The sequence below is a fragment of the Panthera leo genome, chromosome B2 (assembly GCF_018350215.1).
Source record: "Panthera leo isolate Ple1 chromosome B2, P.leo_Ple1_pat1.1, whole genome shotgun sequence".
NCBI lineage: Eukaryota > Metazoa > Chordata > Mammalia > Carnivora > Felidae > Panthera > Panthera leo.
The window spans coordinates 98325222-98345929 of record NC_056683.1 but is presented as its reverse complement, the minus strand read 5'-3'; the positions used below and the strand labels follow the sequence as shown (position 1 = coordinate 98345929).

The 20708-nt window shown below is 39.1% G+C and overlaps 1 protein-coding gene across 8 annotated transcripts in view; it reads right to left on the bottom strand.

Moving 5' to 3' along the window:
• Nucleotides 1–20708, bottom strand: part of FIG4 (FIG4 phosphoinositide 5-phosphatase) — a 130863-nt gene that overhangs the window by 74113 nt on the left and 36042 nt on the right. For 7 of the 8 annotated variants that reach the window (XM_042939558.1, XM_042939557.1, XM_042939554.1 and 4 more), the window contains 10 exons: nucleotides 19505–19653; nucleotides 16033–16161; nucleotides 13629–13729; nucleotides 11969–12131; nucleotides 11434–11531; nucleotides 7166–7299; nucleotides 5080–5196; nucleotides 2715–2760; nucleotides 1903–2051; nucleotides 801–967 (listed from right to left, as the gene is read on the bottom strand). In XM_042939558.1, coding sequence (XP_042795492.1) covers nucleotides 801–967; nucleotides 1903–2051; nucleotides 2715–2760; nucleotides 5080–5196; nucleotides 7166–7299; nucleotides 11434–11531; nucleotides 11969–12131; nucleotides 13629–13729; nucleotides 16033–16161; nucleotides 19505–19653 — 1253 coding nt within the window. The remainder of the gene's footprint in view (nucleotides 1–800; nucleotides 968–1902; nucleotides 2052–2714; nucleotides 2761–5079; nucleotides 5197–7165; nucleotides 7300–11433; nucleotides 11532–11968; nucleotides 12132–13628; nucleotides 13730–16032; nucleotides 16162–19504; nucleotides 19654–20708) is intronic. The other variant, XM_042939560.1, reaches the window with a different exon arrangement.

The window sequence follows — 20708 nt, the reverse complement described above, 5'->3', positions numbered from 1 at the left end:
CACAAGTGTTACAGGTTGAACTGTGTCCCCCCAAAAGATATGGTAAAGCCGTAAGCCCTGGGACCTGTGAATGTGACCTTATTTGGAAGTTGAGTCTGCAGATATGATCCAGTTAAGATGCAGTCACTCTAGGGGCACCTAGGTGGCTCAGTTGGTTAAGTGACCTTCGTTGGCTCAGGTCATGATCTCATGGCTTGTGAGTTCGAGCCCCGCGTGGGGCTCTGTGCTGACAGCTCAGAGCCTGGAGCCTGCTTTGGATTCTGTGTCTCCCTCTCTCTCTGCCCCTCCCCCACTCACACTCTGTCTCTCTCTCAAAAATAAACATTAAAAATTTTTTTAAAAAAAAGACGCAGTCACTCTAGAGTAGGGCAGCCCATAATCCACTATGACTAGTGTCCCTACAAGAAGAGAGGGACTCACAGGGAAAGTGCCATGAAGACACAGACACAAGGGGAAAATGCCAGGCAATGTCAGAGGCAGAAATTAAAGTGCCGTACTTGCAAGCCACGGATCACCAGCAATCACCAGAAGCTAAGAAGCAAGTTAGGATTCTCCCCTGGAGCCTCCAGGGAGAAGGAGCACGGCCCTGCTCATACCCTGATTTTGGACTTCTAGCCTCCAGAACTGTGAGACAACAAATCTGTTGTTGAGCACCTTCAAAGTGAGATTCTATTTTATTTAAACTTTCAAAATATTTAATTTTGATTTCACTTAGCCAGATTGCTTAAAAAAGGAAAATGCATAAGAAGAAAAATGCACATCAGGTAAAGTTGTAGAAATGCTTATTATTCCAGAATTACCTGAAAAAGCATTGCTGTAATATCTAGACAGGGTCTGCATGATGTCTTTTGAGTGCTGGGTCCATGGTGCTATCTTTCTGTAGGTTTTGACACGGTGAACAAGTTGAGAACCACCATACTGAAGGGACAGGGTATCCCCATGATCTTCATAGAGTTCCTCAAATAACCTAAACCAAAGAAAAACAAACATTAAAAAATTTTACCGAAAGTGTTACACACACTCTTCACTTAGCCACCTTTGAATTCCTAAAAGCCTTTCAAGTAGACTCTTGATGATAAATGTACGTGCAAAATATACACTATAGTAATAATCTAAAAAGTAACAAAATCAAAGAAAACACTGAAAAGGAAGTAAGGGCACCAAAAACGTAACCCACCAAAGCCAGACCACGGTGGTTCTAACCTTATTGAAAGACTTCTAACATTTTTCCTCTTTCTAATTGATTTTTCAGATCAATTTATCTCCCACAACAGAATTTTCTGCCTTTCTGGGACAGACAAACCATATTCTTTCCTAAAAACACGTTTGAAACTCGTATTTCTTCACGTGCCTGTTAAGATTTTCAGTGCAGCGGTATCTGTGGATTTGGCCATTTGGAAGCTGATCTCTTTGCTCAACAGAGCCTTTATGACTCCATCAGATGACCGATAACAACCATCATTGTATTTTCAAGAAACAGCACTTCACGCAGTGCCATGGATCCAATGAGCAATGAAGACACAGTAATCCTTAATGAAGAATCAATCTTTTATATGCCTTATATTTTTAATTCCAAATGTACGAAGTCACATTACTTTTTCTTTCTAATGCAGTCTGAATTTATTTTTTTTTAAAACCACTAGTCTGTATTTATCTAAAGCACTTTGGATTTATCTAAAGAGCACAGTGTTTACTAATAATTAACACCAACAAAAAATAAAAACCATGGCAATAACACACAGGTCTTTAATAAAAGTATTTATTACAGAATTAATTTGAATAGTTTTAGCAACATAATTTTTGAGAAGCTAAATGAAGAAACGAGTCCATAGAATTCCTTATTACTAACCAGTTTTGCTTTCTGTCATTACCAGCAGTCAAAAGGCAGAAAAGAAGATTTACCTAACTGCATCTGTATCAAACTGTAGATTAGGCTTGTCGATCAGTCCCAAGGAGTACAGCTGATAAGCCAAAGCACATTTTCCCACCATAAACTGTGCCGTGTTGGTGCGGTCTAAACAGTCCACACAGTTGGTTCGAAGAACACCCGTCTAAAGAGAAATACCTTAAGACTTTCCAACCATTATTCAGTGACCAAAACTGCTTCTATCCCACTTTAGATTTCTTTTCTTAAAAAGCAGAAGAAAAGCTGTAGGCAGGGTATTATTCCTGCACAAATAATGAAGAACATTATAAAAGGTTACATTTGCTGCTCACTTAATATTGCTGCAATGGCATTGTTATACCTTCTAGTCTATATTTGAATTTTCTTTTTGAGTTTAAGATAAAACAGATAACTAACATTTTCCACATGTACCGATTAGTAAAATATGTTGCTTTTTCCATGATAGATCTTTTATTGTAGAAACCAAATATTCAGTGGTTGGGGCCTTATTTTTATTAAAGCATGATTAATATATATGGTGATTGTATCTGGGTCATTTTCCAAAGTGATTCAAATTTATTCTTTTCCCATTTGTTTATGTTTCAATTTCCAATAATAAAAATTATAATGTTTAAGAAAAAATCCACAGGCCATTATTATTTTAGTTTCACATCATTTGTAAGAGTTAAACACTAGCAGTAAGGCTTTTAAAAATCCTGATTAATAATTTTGCATTAAATAAGAAGTATATCTCTCTCCACAACTACTTTCAGAAAACATCATGCACTGCGAATACAGATTCTATTCATTATTAATATAATATCTATACCTGCAGGCGACCAGTGGGAATCACACATCCTCCTAGTTCATTCCACCTGTGTTTAAAAATAGATGCTTTAAAAAAATTTTAATAGCATAATCTATATTCATTTTTGGTACTAGCTCTTTATAAAGAATCAAAGTAATAGGGCTGAATGCACCAGAATGACCAGCTGATTCTGCTTACTTTCATTCTTTCTGGTAAGTGAATATGCAAATAACCAAGATGGAATGCTATCCCTGCTCTCCCTCCTCACGGAGAACCCAGGGAAACCCAGGAAAGAAGCAACTTAACTTGCCCCAGTGTCGCACAACTCAGGCATTTATCACCCATGTTCAACCAAAATCCCTGTTGCATTAATTTAAGCCTATTTCCTCTTTGGTCTCTACAGACATGAATAGTAATTGCAGGGGATCTTTCTAATAAAATCTTCCAAGCCTTATCCTCCTTCCCTCAGTGTTAAGATTCTCCACCTCCTCTAGCTTTATTTCATGGAGTTTTGTTGCATACCTTTGGTTGTTTTTGCAGACTTCCTTATTATTTTCCCTCCTTCTTATTTTCTCCATGTGCTAATGAATGCCTGGGGGTATGTTCTAAGTACTATATAATGAAATTGCTATTTTATTTTAATTATTTAAAATATTATAATTATTTAAAACATTTTAATTTCTTAAGAATTAAATTTTAATTTAAAAATTTATTAATTTTAATTATTATTTTTAATTATTAAAAAAAAATTTTAAGTTTGAGAGAGACAGAGACAGTGTGACCGGGGGAGGGGCAGAGAGAGAGAGGTAGAGAGAGAGAATCCCAAGCAGGCTCTATACTGTTGAGCCTGGACCTGGGGCTAAAACTCATGAAACCATGAGATTGTAACCTGAGTCAAAACCAAGAGTCGGACATTTCACCAACTGAGCCACCCGGGGAACCCCCAAGATATTTTAATTATTTAAAAGAAGGTGCAGTACAGAAAAGAGTTAACAGGTCTGACTGCTTTCCTCAGAAAGGCCTGCTAACACAGTTGGTCCTTGGCTGGCATCTGGGAACTTGTGTTCTCATTCCCCGACAGACAAGAGTGCCTCACTGTACCTAAACTGTCTGTAGAGACAATATGGTTTTGCTGAACAACCTCTTTCCTTACGGGAGTCAGGAATTTTGGTATGTGTCAAGCAGAGCTGTCTAGGGGACCAGCCTCCAATAAAACACCCTGACGCTGAGTATTTAATAATCTTCTCTGATTGGCAACATTTCACACATGCTGTGACAACAGGTTGCAGGGGGAGTTAAGCATGTTCTGTGTGACTCCATTAAGAGAGAACTTTGAAAGTTTCACCTATTTCCTCTGGACTTTGCCACATATGCCTTTTCCCTTTGCGAATTTTGCTTTGTATCCTTTGACGTTAATAAATCACAGCCATGAGTACAACAATATGCTGAATGCTTTGACGTTTCCTCATGAATCAAGGATCCTGGGGATGGTCTTGAGGACCACCGTCACAGATATCCCAAAATTCAAACTGTAACAAAAGGATGCTTTCTTTTATTATTTTTTTGTCTATTTATTTTTGAGGGAGAGAGAGACAGAGACAGAGAGACAGAGTGTGACCGGGGAGGGACAGAGAGAGAGACACACACACACAGAATTGGAAGTAGGCTGCAGGATCTGAGCTGTCAGCACAGAGCCCAACATGGGGTTCGAACTCACTCACGAACTGTGAGATCATGACCTAAGCCAAAGTTGGACACCTAACTGACTGAGCCACCCAGGCACCCCAGAAAAGGATGATTTCTAAAGATATACACACGACAGTTGGTTTTTGCTCTGTGCGGTTTTTTGGTTTTTACCATTATAATTAACTTTGTTAGCTGAAAATAAAATGCTGGGAAGGTATAACATTAGTTCATTAAAAGACACATAAAACAGGATCCTTGATCTGAAGAAGCTCACAAAGTAGTAATGAAGAAAGGTTTGTGAACAATAACTATAATACAGTGATAAACATGATTTTCATAAAAATGTCATAGGAAAAAATTTACATTTCATAAATGTATTTAGTCTATGGAAAAAAATTCCTGCCCTTAATGCTAAAAAATAGAATTCATTGCAGAAAATTTTACTTGGCAGAAACATCTGATGTAATGTCTATTCCATGAATAAGAGACATTCTGTGGCTTCCATCAGAAGTCTATACAACCGCCAGAGGAAATCCCATGCCGATAGTGAAAGTTCATTCCACAATCACATGAGTAGCTTGTTTTGTCTCCCCAAAGAAATAAATTCATCCATCTTTCAAGTAATACAAACTGCTCATATTTATAATATTTTTATCCACAAGAGCAAAATTCTTGATTTAAGTTTTCACACCATACATACTTTTCATCTGGCCGCAAAATGCTACAGTAAGAATCAGGGCGGTTTACAAAGAACCCAGTTTTCTTCACCACACTTTCTGCAATCACATTCAGTCGATCAAGAACATTACACAGCTTGCTGAGGAGAGAAGGAAGAATGAGAAAACTGAGAAGAGACAAGTCTAATGTATACTTATCTTTGCATCAGAAGCAAATAAAGTCTACAGTAATGACAGGGATTTAAGGTTTTTTTTTTAATATGAAATTTATTGTCAAATTGGTTTCCATACAACACCCAGTGCTCATCTCAACAGGTGCCCTCCTCAATACCCATCACCCACCCTCCCCTCCCTCCCACCCCCCATCAACCCTCAGTTTATTCTCAGTTTTTAAGAGTCTCTTATGGTTTGGCTCCCTCCCTCTCTAACTTTTTTTTTTCTTCCCCTCTCCCATGGTCCTCTGTCAACTGATGAATGGATAAATAAATTGTGGTTTATATACACAATGGAATACTACTTGGCAATGAGAAAGAATGAAATATGGCCTTTTGTAGCAACGTGGATGGATCTGGAGAGTGTTGTGCTAAGTGAGATAAGTCATAAAGAGAAAGACAGATGGGGCGCCTGGGTGGCTCAGTCGGTTAAGTGGCCGACTTCGGCTCAGGTCATGATCTCGTGGTCCGTGAGTTCGAGCCCCGCGTCGGGCTCTGTGCTGACAGCTCAGACCCTGGAGCCTGTTTCAGATTCTGTGTCTCCCTCTCTCTGACCCTCCCCTGTTCATGCTTTGTCTCTCTCTGTCTCAAAAATAAATAAACGTTAAAAAAAAATTAAAAAAAAAAAATAAATAAAGAGAAAGACAGATACCATATGTTTTCACTCTTATGTGGATCCTGGGATTTAAGTTTTAAAATGTCCGGTTTGTATTCAACAGGAACATTGTAACAATTAATTTCTGCAATATAATGTGTGTTCAATAACTAGCAAGATTTGGTGCAAGAGACATGAAGGGCCTGTATCAACTCTTGGCAAGCCTTAATCTTGGCACATTACACCCCCAGGAGAGCTTCTCCCAAAGCCTTTCGCTACTTAAGAGTCAAATCAGTCAAGTCAATACGCATTCATAAAATGTGAGCAGAATACAATGCACAGTGCGGGTGGCAGGGGAAGGAAACACTGGAAAATAAATATAGTATATGTGCTGCCGAAGCGAGCACGGAAAATAAATATAAATGGTGTCAACCTGTAATGAGTCTTAGACTCTAGGAAAATGTGTGCATATGTGTGTGTGTGTGTGTGTGTGTGTGTGTGTGTGTGTGTGCGTGGGTATCTAACTACACAAAATGAGTTAGAAAAAAGTACAATGAGTTAAAGTACAAAACAATACGGTAACATTAAAAAAATGAACAACACCTCAGAATAAACTTAGTGTTAATATGAACGCCTAGTAAATGAGTAAAAGGACAACGTAAGGTTAAGGAAAGAAAGTTCCCTGGATGACCAGAGTTTTGAGTCAGGTCCTTGACAGGTAAAGTAGAGGTAGGAATGCACCCCAGGGAGGTGGGGGTCAAACCACAGAAGAAAAGGCTCAGGAATGGGACCCTGGCTGCCACCCTGGGCGCTGGGCATGCAGTTTCATCTTCTAGGAAGAGAACAGCCCGGGTATAAAGAAAAAGTTACTACATTCTGGAATGGGGCTTTCACACTACACTAAGAGTTTGAATTGCCTATGAACAGTCAGGAGTCACTACAGGTTCATCCACAAGCCAGATCTGCCAAAAGTGGTATCTGAGAAGGTGACCAAATGGGGACAAGATGAAACAGGGCACAGTGAAACTAATGGCTATAAGGGAAAGCGTGGAACAGAGATGTCCTGAAGTGACTAGTTACTTAAAAGAGAATGTGCAGGTGGTACTGGTGGTGGGCAAAGAAAAGAGTTTGGTCAATTAATTTAAGCACTCAGATTACACATCAGCACCAAAACAGCCCCTCAGTGGGTTCATGAAGGAAATTAAAAGAGAACATTCACTTTACCATAGAGAGCAGCTTCCGGCTACTTTATGTCACAAGAAAAGGAAAATATCAGAACCAAACATATGGACATCTACTCACCTCTTGGTGTACTTGGCCATATCCCAAGGAATATAAATAATGGTGTGCTCAGGAGGCAAAAACTGGTTGAGGTACGTCACAGCAGCTACAAGTTCTTCACTCAGAATTCTCTCATGCTTTCTTTTCTCTCGTTCCTTTATCAAAAATGAAACATTTTCAGGGTTCTAGTTACCTTAAGTCAGAGGAAGAGACTTTCAACATTTTTACTTTTCAGCTAAGGCAAGAAGCCTAAGTCTTAAATATACTGGGAAAAAAAGCCTAAAATAAAAATAATATAAATTCAAAGAAATAAATACTTCATTGAATTAAAGTCAACAGATAATTAGCTTCAAAAATTCAAGGAGATGAGATTTTTTTTTAATAACCTCCTGCAGCTCCAAGATGCTCGGTTCACCCTCCCAGGCCTCGTCTCCACCCTCCACACCCCACTCTGTCAGAAAAGAACTCCCCAAGGACCAGAAGAACGAAACCCTGAACTCCAGCCCACTAAGGACAAGACAGAAATCCACTAGGTCTGGATGGATAATCTCTAAACTGGCTGAGAGTGTTCTGCAGCCTACATGTGTTTCTAAATTTGATTCTTAAACACCCTGTGAGGTAGCCAAGCGAGGCACTTTCTCCCCTTTCAACACTGTGGTTGAACTGAAGTTGAGAGGTGTTCATGGACCAAATCTTACCTTCTGCCTCCCTGCCTGCTGTACCTCCTTACATATTACATGCCTCTCATTTAAGAGACATTAATGCAGGGGCGCCTGGGTGGCTCAGTCGGTTAAGCATCCGACTTCAGCTCAGGTCGTGATCTCGGGGTTCATGGGTTCGAGCCCCACGTCAGGCTCTGTGCTGACAGCTCGGAGCCTGGAGCCTGCTTCAGATACTGTCTCTCTCTCTCTCTCTCTCTCTCTCTGCCCCTCTCCCACTTGCTCTCTATCTCTGTCTCTGTCTCTCTTAAAAAATAAACATTAAAAAATTTTTTTAAAAAAAAGGAGAGAGGCTAGTGTGTTCCAGTATAGCTCTGTGGCTGGAATGCTGGCTCAGCTGCCTGCTAGCCACATAGCCTTGGGCAAGGTTCTCACCTTTCCAGGGCCTCTATTTCTTCATCTATAAAATGGGGTAACAATAGTATCTCCCTTACAGCGATGATGTGAGGTTTAAAAGAGATAAAACACAGTAATCTCTTATCAGAGTAACTGTCATGTGAGAACTATGAATAACAATCAGCCATTTTTATTGTTATCCTGATCAGGACTTCACTTAGAAATAAAGAAAAACAATTCAGTGACAGTGACACCAACATGGTGTTGAAGCACTATCGCTGGCATCAAAATGGGTCTCTGCTGTTTTCAGTCACGGTAGTAGTTATTAATTGTCATGAATGTAATTAGATAGCCACTGTGGAAACAAAAAGGGTATCTCTTCTGCACAGCTGAAAAAGTCAAATGGAGGAATTAGAAAAGAGTTGATTAAGAACAGTGTTAAATCAGTTTAGGATGAACATGTATTTAGCTGTTTACATCCGAGAAAATTAAATTATGTATCTGGAATTTTTCTCAGAAGCACTTTGAATCAACTAGGGAAACAAAACCTTTTTGAAATTTTTTGATCAAATCTGACATTTTATGAGAGGGAGAGAAAAGGTTATTTAATCAACCTTAGATCATCTCCATGTAAAAAGAATCTGCTTTATGCCTTGTCTTTCCATCGTGGATTAGTGGTAGTGGGTTTAGTCAACCTCCTTTGGGTCGCAGAGTCCTATTACAACCAGATGAAAACGTCACAAATGTAAGTGATTTTAAGTATCACTTCAAGAAGTCAGAGACTCCCCCACTGCCTGTCACCCACGGCCCCCAGACTAAACACGTTCAGTGCTTGATTCCAGGTTGACTTCCTATTGATTCCTCAGTAGTGGTACTGACCGTGCATGGATTGCTACAAAATGTCAACCAGCACCTCAAACTTCCACAACTAGGGAAGGTGGGGTAGGGGTGGGATTACAACACAGGGTAAAAAAGAAAAGAAATCAAGAAAAGCATTTCATTTTAGTGACTTCATACAGAGGCAGAATAAAGAGTGAACATCCTGGGGTGCGGCTGACTGGGTGGCTGACTCTTGATTTCAGCTCAGGTCATGATCTCATGGGTTCGTGGGATCGAACCCCACATCGGGCTCTGTGCTGACAGTGCAGAGCCTGCTTGGGATTCTCTCTCCCCCTCTCTCTCTCTGCCCCTCCCCTGTGCACACGCTCTTTTTCTCTCTCTAAATAAATAAATAAACTTTAAAAAAAAGTGAATATCCTTCAGTATCATTCAGTACACACAATTGCATTCTTTGACTCTAATCACAAATTGTACTTTTTCCAAATGAACTGAATAAACATCTTTTAACGTATGAATAAAATAACTAACAGCAAAAACAACAAAAAACTTTTTTCTATTCCACAAAATAGCGACTTAATCTCCAAACTATTTTCTACTTATCTCTAATTATTGTCAGGATTTTTAGGACAATGGAATGATGAACGAGTACAATTTTTTAAGTCCCCTGATTAACCTTTAAATATTAACAAATATATTTTGCTAATAAATGTACATTTGAGAAACCTGGGTAAGCACACTTTACAATCACATGTATCAGATGTTATTTTTGAATCTGCGTATTGAATACAGAATTACTTCAAACATCATAGACTGAATGTCCATTTAGCCATAGCTTCTAACCATATTGTACGGACTTTGTATACCATGAAGAAGAGCCAGCGTTCCCTATTTTGGTGAATGGCATCACCATCCATCCACCTGAGTAACCAGAAGCCCAGGGATCAAACCTGACATCTCCCTCTCCCTCATCTCAAATCTAGCCCATCACCGAGTCTACTGCTTCCATACACTTCTCCTCAGCTCTACCATACCACCCTGGTTTAAACCAGGGTCACCCCTTTTCTGGATAACTAGAATAACCTCCTATGTGGCCTTCCAACATATTCTTTAACCTTGTGCCAATCTACATGTTCTCTTTGTTGAGGTCAGGATGACCTTTTCAAAATATACATCAGACCACAATCCTCGCAATCATGCAAAACCTTCAATGGTTTTCCATTACACTCCCAGGATAAAGACCACACTCATCAACACACCCTACAATGCTCTGCATGGTCTGGCCAGAACTATCTCTTCAGCCTCGTCTCACAACAGGCTCTCTGGTCCTCATCAGCAAGGCCCCTGCCATAAGGCCTTCCCTTCCTCAAAGGTACCATATCTGACCCAGGGCCGTGGTACCTGCTGTTCTGAGTTGAATATTACTCCCTCTCTTCTTGGCCTAGTTAATGCCTCTTCCTTCAGTCTGTGCTGACTCATCATCTCCTTGGGGGAAACTTCTCTCCCATTATAAGCTCTCATAGCACCGTTTAGCCTGTCTCGGTACCTCTGCATTACTTCACCATCTCCTCCATTAGACTATTAGCTCTGTGAAGGTAGGAATTGTTTCTGTGACTGCCTTGGCACAAAGGAAACCTTCAAGAATACTTGTTAAATAATGAACTAAATGGACACAGGATTCCTTGGTGTTGATTAAATTAACATTTCTTAATCAACCTCTCAGAATAACCTCAGACACTACTAAGTTGTTGGCCACTGCTGTGACCATAACAAAACCCTTGCTCTTCATGCTTTCGGTGTCTTCGTGGCTGTGGACTGAGATTCTTTCAATGCAACAGATATAGATACAATTTATTACCTGCTCTCCCTGCTCTCCATCCTAGGCTAATGACCTGAGTGCCTACTTATATACACGAGGTATGTTGCCCAGACGCCTCTCACAAGGAAGCACAGAACTGTAAGGCCATGCCACCACTTTGTCCACCTGGTCCTTGAACCACAGTAGTACCCCAATTTCCGAATCTAGCCTTTAGACCCTACTACTACATATTAGCTTTCCTAAGAGATCTCTGGATTGTCTAGGGAATGGGGTGTATCAAGACTAGGCTGTGACTGTGTGATCTCCATGCTTCCTTCTCCAATCTGTCCTGGAAACTCAGAAGACGGGCAGACAGCACCACCCTCTTCCCTTGAAGACATACTGCTGATTCTCCCAGTTACCCAGGGAAGAGGCCACACAGAATCTAAGGCCAAAGGACAATGCCTTCGACAATCAGACACAGTGCTCTGTCACAACACAGAAAGTCTATAAAGCAAGCTTGTTAAACCCCTTTGTGCCAAGGAAAGATTTTTCTGGTGTGACTGAATTTCCTAAGCAAACAGATGAGCACACCATACCTTCACTAAATTCAAGATGATGATGGGGGAGCCAAACCTTTGAAGCATCTGGTCAAAGTGAAGGGCAGCCACGTGTGCAAACGGATCTGCCTGATCCACTGAGGGGGATAAAAAGGATGAATAAATAAATACCAAAATAAAAATTATAAAGCAAGAATAAAGACGCATAGGGCTTGGTTTTGTTTTTTAATGTTTAAAAAATGCAATACAACTAGCAGTTTCAATTAATTAATTCAATTAATCTAGTAGTTTCACTTCCCAAATTCCTCTTGAGCTTATCAGACACTCCTTCTACACGTATTTATTGAATTTGACTGATTCTTACATTTCTGAAGTAAAATACAATTTACTAGCAGTCAAAATTAAAGAAAACTTATAAAGTTATTGAATAAAAATAACAGATGTCCTTCTTCTAAATTATCTACCTTCCAGTAGCAAAACTTGGTTAAAATCTAAGAATTTATGAGATTTCTGTTCATCATCTATAAATGTGGGTTAAAAAAAGGGTTACTATTAAAAAGATTGTTCCACGTACACGTAATAGGTGGTTTAGGCATCATAGTTGAAATGTCCTGAGACCAGTATAAAGGCACTGATCCTCTAACTTGTACATAAGAAGAATAACTTCCTGCAGTAAAAGACATCACAGAAGCATCACAGAGTATTTGTTCAGTCTCCACTTCATTTGCAACATCGCCCTGGAAAGAAAGGTGGCATTTAAAGATATTTTATGTTCTCAGAATTTTTTAATGGAACAAATTTCCAAGTATATAATGAAATTATAATTCCCATTTTAGAACATTTTAAAGAGGTAAATGTTGATCAATATTCAATGTGCACATTAGAAAAGGAAAGCCATTAAAATGCAACAACAAAAAAGGCAATTAAAAATAGCCGAGAATAGATTAGGAAAAAATCAAATTAAATAGCTAATAATACAAGTAGCAGACAGAGAACAGCCTGAGTGATATAAATGGCAGAGAGGGACAGAAAAGGAAAACAATTACATGAAATTATACTGGAGGTCAGCAAGACCAGCAGAATATAAAACTTTAGTTCTGAAGACCGGGGAGGAATGGAAGGGACAAAACAGTGAGATTCAAATAATGCCTGATGGAAAGAAGCAAAAAAAAAAAAAAAAAAAAAAAAAAAAAGTTCTTGAGTTCGCTTTACTTGTAAAAGTATATAAGGATATGACGAAGAATAATTTTCATGTCTGTTTGATTATCCTTAAAATATTCAAAAGTAAGTAACATAGCAAAATTCCAATTTTTCTTAGAGCACCAGTTATAAATATTTTCATTGTGTTGATATAATTTTAAGAACAATGTTGCTATTTTTGCCCTGGATTAAAGCCCAGCGTCTCACTCAATCTGTCTACTCAAACACACATCTGCATAAGACTCAAGCTGTCTACTGCAAATGGAGATGAAACACTCAGAGGGGATTACATGACTGATGGCAGGACGGAATTTCTGTTGTGGTTATTTTCCAGGGGTGAGCTGAATAAGGAGCCTCCCTTGAGCCAACCTAAAGCAGAGGGAGTGGAATTAAGGGTTTCCATGCCTTGCTCTACTTTGTCTTCTCATCAGGGAGGCATTTCCGGGGCACCTGGGTGGCTCAGTTAGTTAAGTGCGGACTTCAGCTCAGGTCATGATCTCCCAATTCGTGGGCTCGGGCCCCACACCCGGCTCTGTGCTGACAGCTCAGAGCTTGGAGCCTGCCTCGGATTCTGTGTCTCCCTCTGTCTCTGCTCCTCCCCCACTCATGCTCTGTGTGTCTTTCTCTCAAAAATGAATAAACATTAAAAAATATTTTTTAAAAAGATGCATTTCCAGCAAGTGCTCCCCTCCACTTATTCCTCAGATGGAGGAGCTTTGCTATTTTAGTCCTTACACTAAATATGCACTACATTTTGTCATATATTACTGAAATGGCTCATTGTCCACAACGTTAGACTTGTCACAACTCCCCAAGGCATTGCATAACTTGCTCTAAGATAGCTGATTTTCCAGAACATCTGTATATATTAGTCATATTTCCCAAGTTTCAGACACTCTGGGGAATTAATTATTCTCTTGATCATGTCTCAAACTAACAAATGCCATCTTCTAGAATTCCACTTTGCTTCCTCTGAAAGCAAAGCAGATGTGAAAGGTGAAAATGTCAGCAGCACTGTTGCTTCTCCATCTTACCTCACAGTTTGCGCCTCTCTTGAGAAAGCGGGTCCCGGCAAACTTACTGGATCTTCTAGCTATTAGAGTGACATAGACTGGTCGTCCATAGATCAACAGCTCTTAGAAATCGAGTTAAAGCTGTCAGAGCATTCACACCGAACGGTCACACCAAACCAAGAGAATCATTATACCTTCAATATGCACTTAAACATACCTTGTCCAGAAGGTTAAACAAAACCAAAAAGCTCCACCCAAGAATGGAATAGCATTGGGTCTAACGGTTCTTCCAAGTTATGCAGGTATTAAAGCAAAAACAGGCTTACCTAAGGAGTGGTTTCCATGAATTCTAGAGGAAACGGTAATCAGGTATAGGGTTAGTGGCCAAGGGAAGACCTGGTCTCACCTTACAGCCAGCTAAAGGATGTCAACAGGTACAACTAATCCTTCCTTAGTCTTCAGAGATCATATACTTCTCAAAGAGAGCATATCTCACTTAACAGGGGGTTTAAACTATGAAGCAATATATGATACTTAGGGGATGGATAAGTTCAATACAGTAAATGCTTAATGCTATAAATGCTACCCAAATTTGTCACCTAACTGCAAAAACTAAACACTGTGAACTGTTTAACGTCTATACAGCTTATGTCACCTTATTTAACTTTCTGAGCCTCAGTTCCATCTTCTGTAAAGTGGTGTGAGTACTAACAAAGTAACTAACTTTATTAGATGGTTGGGAGGACTAGGCTAGGTAATGTGTGTAAACCAGTGCCTGTCCTATGGCAAATGCTGAATAGATACCAATTCCTTTTATTATAAAGACTTGCAAAATTTATTACATGCTTGATAACGAGGAAACTAGATTCATCATCTCAACTAATGGGCTTTAAAATTATAATCCATGGTGCTATTCCTTATTCTAAAAACATAAACATTTTTACTGTGCTTAATATATGCCTGGCCCTGAGTTAGCTCTTGGCAATACAAAAGTTTGGAACTACCTTTTAGAAAATGCCTTTAGAAACTGTGGCACATTCCTTTTTGCGCTCTTGGTGGTGAAAACCTTGTGTTCTTTCCAGGTAGATTTCACTTTGGGAAACAGAAAGTAATTTGGAGCCAAATCTCATTATTCAGTGAATACACCAAGCAGATAATACTACTCACTGCTTGAAAATGATTATAAAGTAATGATCTCAAGTGTCGCACATAAATCTCACTCATTCCCATTTCAAACCTCCTCTATGTCCTCAGCTAGCCTCCCTTCTTCCCTCATTTGCCATCAAGAAGGCACCACCGGCTGCCTTTAAGGCTAACCTCTCTAGATATACCCCTGGATCCCACTCCTCCTGAATGCTCTGGTGCAAGAAGGAATATTAATTAATTACATTTACCCACTGAATGGTCTCAAAACAAAAAAGTCCTTTAAAGTTTTCACTCTAGGTCTTAAAAAAAAACCAAGGCACAAGAATGTCAACCGGAAAATAAGCTAAGTGTACAAATGCCCTACATGATATCGAAAAGGGACAGGAAAAACCTAAATACCACTCCTAGAAAGTATACACTGCCTTTCTAAACCTCGTAGCATGATAGCACTTTCTTGAAAGGTTTCAACCATAGCTAGAAATTAAGTAAAAGGAAAAAAAATATTTGTAACATTGAACTCGAAATCAGCTTAACCCAAGGTTCAACCTACTTCTACTTAATCTGTTATGTCCCTTCCCAATCCAGGCTTTTAGGACATTATGCCTGAACCACTGCAATGTCTTCCTAACTCATGTCCCTGTTCTAGTCTCATTTTTCTTAATCCAGCTTGAAAACAGATGTCAACTCAACCGTCCTAAGTACTCCTATCTACATTACCCTCTTGAAAAAACTTTCCAAAATTCAGGTACCAAACCCAAAATGCTTACTTAGTCTGACCAGCAAAGCAGTCTGGTGACCGGCAATCTGACTCCCCACTACCCACGACATTGTACCTCCCAGGGATTTTACATGCAGAATGAAACTACTCCCATGACTTTCTCTACCCCTACGCTCATGATGCTTCCCCCCCACCTGTGTGCTCACTCCTTGCTTGCTGCTAAGGTCTGACTTTTGTTTAGAGCCCAGGCCAAGCCTGCCCCATCCTCCCCACCTGTCAGTGATTCTGTTCCTCCTCTCAAATAAGAATGATACTTACTGCCTATATCCCTTACTGTGCATGCAGCATTTTCTTCCCTGTTGTTTATCCTTTTGTGTACAAAATAGACCTGTTCAAATGGATTGCATTCCTCTGTATTTCCACTACCCGGTATCATGGGCAAGTTTTCCTGCTGGGTGCACAGAATGGTAAATATAATCTTATAATTCATATATGGTTTCCTACAAATTGACACAGCATAAGTTTAATAATATATATCTTAGTTTTTTTGAAAAAGGATACTTGACTGTCCACAGAACCCATGAATAATATACAACAGCCAGTCACGATGCACAGTATTCTTAATTATATCCAGAAGTTCACCGTTCCACACATACTTCATATAAGGTTCACTGCAGATCCCAAATACTCCTGAAAAATAAAACTTGGTATCAGAAAGATAAGGAAATGGGTCAACGCTCCACTCATTTTTGAGTTCTTAAGTTTTTAACTTCAAAATAAAATGCCTGGTTAATAGCACTGCCATTTTCAATGGATATAATTCACGTCATCACTCAGAACAGCACAGAACTGTGCTGATCCTGTATAAAGTAAAAGAATAAACACATTTTTTCTGATTTGTGAGAGCTTTTAACCTAAGAGAAAGGAAAACAATAGGGAAATTAAGGACACATGTACAAACACATGACTAAGGCCAAGAGACAGCACTTAAGCTGGCTGGAAGCATTGCTCTGGGGTCAGGCAGCCGGGGTCCAAATACTGGCTCTGCCTCTCATCAGCAGGATGACAGGTGTGACGAAGAGCATTACTTACTATCTCAATGCCTCTGCTTCCTCAATCGTACCTGTGTCATGTGGTTGTTGTAAAGATGAAATAAGTTGGAAATACACATAAAGTGCTTTGAACCAGACTGGTGCCTTACTGATACTTCCATAAGTGATATAGCTATTATCACATCAGGTTTTTTCTTTGTGAAGAAATTAATTTCATCAAACATGATTTCAGCATATCCAGATACATTTATTAAACACCAACAAGTTTTATAAAACTTACATAAAGTACAGCATAAGAAATAAGTATAGTTAAAAGATAATGGCTTAAAAGACTAAAAAGTTCTGGGTAGCAGGCTATTTTCCTTCTCAAAACATGGTATGTTAAGAGTGTTTATATACTACGACAAATACACTTGGTTTGACTCATAAAAACTAAATCTTCTCTGCCCTTTCAATGCTTTACGCAAAGCAAGAATAGTACACACATGAACTAGAGTCCAGTCTTTGCCACTTACCAGACTCTGTGACCTCTGGTGAGTTGCTTAAACATTTCTGAACTGTGAAATGATGATACTACTACTCACCTCAGAGATATGTTCAGATTAAATTAACATACCCAAAGTAACTAATACACTGCCTGACAGAGTACAGACTTCTAAAAAAATGTATTATTGTTTTTGTTTTCTACCTACCCCATACCTTCTACCCTTACTCTCTGTTTCCTATCAGCTTCCCCCTCTGTGGTAAGAGAATAGTGTACCCACCAAAAGATGTGTATGTCCTAATCACCAGAACATGTGAATATGTTATGTTACATGACAAGGAGAAATTGAAATTCAGATGGCATTCAGGTTGTTAATTAGATGACCCTGAGATGGGGAGATTATTTTGGATTATCTAGGTGAGCCCAATGTGATCACAGGGTCATGGTAAGGAAAAGAGGAAAGCAAGAATGTGAATGTCAGAGTGACGTAACGTAGGAAAAAAAAACCTCACTGGCCATTGTTGGCTTTGAACACGGAAGGGGCCCCAAACCAAGGAATGTGGGCAGCCTCTAGAACACGGAAATGGCAAGAAAATGGATTTTCTCCAGGGTGTCAAAAAAGGAACGCAACCCTGCCAACACCCTAATTTTAGTCCACTGATACCTATTTGGAACTTCTGACTTCTGTAACATAGTACATTTGTATAGTTTCAAGCCACTAAGTTTGCGGTAATTTGTTATAGCAGCTATGAAAACCTAATACACAATGTTATTCATATCTGCCAAGTAGAACTGTTCTAGAGAGAATAAAAAAATTAAGTGGCTTTTAGAGGCTTAATTAGGATTCCAGAACAAATATTCAAATTCATATTTAGGATGACAGTGCAAATTTAGGAATACTTTTAGCTTTTCTATTACGAAGCGTGGTATTTAGAAGAAATGATGCAAACAAATATTCAGGCACACATTACCTTATCCTCCACCTGTGTCTGGCAGTATAGGTTACAATTTGGGAGTCTGAACCAGGGCAAATTTATGTGGTCTGGATGTTCTGAGGTAGGTGGGGTGTACTGAGTTTGGCCTCAGTATAAGAGAGTCAATCTAATAGGTTAATAATAGTCAAGGGCAATGCCAGGGATGATATCCAGTTTAAGTAACACTCTAAGTCTACTTAGAGTGAACAAGAACCTTTGGCAAAATGTTAATAGGGCACAGCCTCTTCTTGAGTGTCCTGCAAAGGACAAACTTTCTGCAACTTTAGATTACATTCTACCTCTCCACCCACATCTTCATCACCATTATTTAAGTTGCACAGAGCAAGGTGACCAAGACACCATTGACTTACTATGTCTCCATAGTAAATCCAATTCAGCTAAACTACTTTAAGCCTGAAATGATTCCTTCACAATATTCACTTTAGCTGTGCCCCTGGCTTTAGAGTTCTAGACCAACCCAAAAATCCAGGGATAAAGGTACCAATTCTGTTGTGTGACCAGTTGGTCTAGGATTTCCAGGGTGACCCTAGACTAGTCACATGTGGTCCTGCAGTGATCCTCCAGTGGCCCTGACATAAAAAGGCCTGTCTTGATACCATATGGTTTCACTCTTATGTGGATCCTGAGAAACTTAACAGAAACCCATGGGGGAGAAGAAGAAAAAAAAAAAAGAAAAAAAGAAAAAAAAGAAAAAAAAAAAAAGAGGTTAGAGTGGAAGAGAGCCAAAGCATAAGAGACTCTTAAAAACTGAGAACAAACTGAGGGTTGATGGGGGATAGGAGGGAGGGGAGGGTGGGTGACGGGTAGTGAGGAGGGCACCTTTTGGGATGAGCACTGGGTGTTGTATGGAAACCAATTTGACAGTAAACTTCATATATTGAAAAAAAATAAAAATAAAATGAAAAGGCCTGTCTTGCTTGACTCTTGGGTCAAGCTGGGACCAATCAAAATAAGAACAGTTTTTGATATGCTGTACTGGTTCCTCAGCACACTGGCCATGTGATCTTAATCTCTACACCTAGGTTTTCCACTTAGTATTTATTTCTTTAAAAGTGGCATCATATCTACTGAGCAGAGTTTTTATGAGAATTAGAGATACTGCAGCAAATGTCTAGGACATAACAGATAACCCATGATGAGTTTTTTCCAAAACTCTCCAAGAAGTAAAATAGTGGTGTATTCTCCAATATTCAAAAAAACCAATTTCCCTTTCAAACTTCACCACAAGTCTAGACCTAAAATGTATTCCATTAAAAGTACATGGAAATTTCCTAGGAAATGTCAGCACACAATTTTCTGGCTGGCCCACAAACGAAATCACATCATGATTAATGGTCTCTCCAAAAATGAACTGGTTAAGTTCATGTATCTGGAACAACCTCATGTAAGGACAAAGAACAATAAGGGATAGAGAAATATGAGGGAAATATGAGTTAATTTCATGAGATGCCATTTCACGGATGCCGTATTAACATGCGTTAGATGTGCTGAAAACCACCTACCACTTCCACCCTGTGTAATTAATCCTTCATCTTCAAAGATGTCGAAACTCTCCTGGCGAGTCTGGGTTGTTTCTGACTTTAACATCTCCAGGGGCATTCGCAAGACAGTGAGATTATATTGAAGTGAGTGGGACAAATCATAGCTGTAACTAAGAACATAACTGAAACTTAGTAAGAATTATAAAAGCAAAACATATTTCAGTCTTGGCTCCTATATGGAATCAAAAACTGTCAACTATATTAGCACCTGTTCTGTTACTTGGAAGCGATGCTATTCAAGCAAGCACTATAAAACCATGAATGTAACTGGAAATTTAAAAATCACTGCATCCCTAAAAAAATTAAAAACAGAAATACTTTCAAGCCAGTAATTCCACTTCTGGGTATTTACCCAATGAAAACAAAAACACTAATTTGAAAAGATATATGCTCCCCTATGTTTACTGCAGCATTATCTACAATAGCCAATATATAAATATGGAGGCAACCTAAGCGTCCACTGAAAACAATAAAAAAGAATGAGCTCTTGTCATTTGCAACAACAAAGATGGACTTACAGGGCATTACACTAAGTGATATAAGTCAGACAGATAAAGAGAAATACTGTATGATTTCACTCAAATGTGGAATCTAAAAAACAACACAAACAAAAACAGAAACAGACTCATAAGTGCAGAGAACTGGTCATTGCCAGTGAGGCAAGAATGCAAGATGGGCAAAAGAGATAAAGGGGATTAAGGGGCACAAGCTTAAAATTATAAAGTAAGTAAATCACAGGGATTTTGAAAAGCACAGCATAGGGAATATAGTCAATAATATTGTAATGATGTTGTATGATGATAGATGATGACTATACTTACCATGATGAACACTGAGTAATAAGCAGAATTGTCAATTCATTATGTTGTACACCTGAAACTAATATAATATTGTATGTCTACTATGCTTCAATTAAAAAATAGGGCACCTGGGTAGCTCAGTTAGTTGAGCATCCGACTTCAGCTGAGGTCATGATCTCACAGTAGGTGAGTTTGAGCCCTGCATTGGGCTCTGTGCTGACAGCTCAAAGCCTGGAGACTGCTTCAAATTCTATGTCTCCCTCTCTCTCTGTCCCTCCTTCACTCACGCTCTGTCTCTCTCCCTCTTTCTCTCTCAAAAATAGATAAACATTAAAAAAAAACCTTTTAAATCACTGCATGACTTA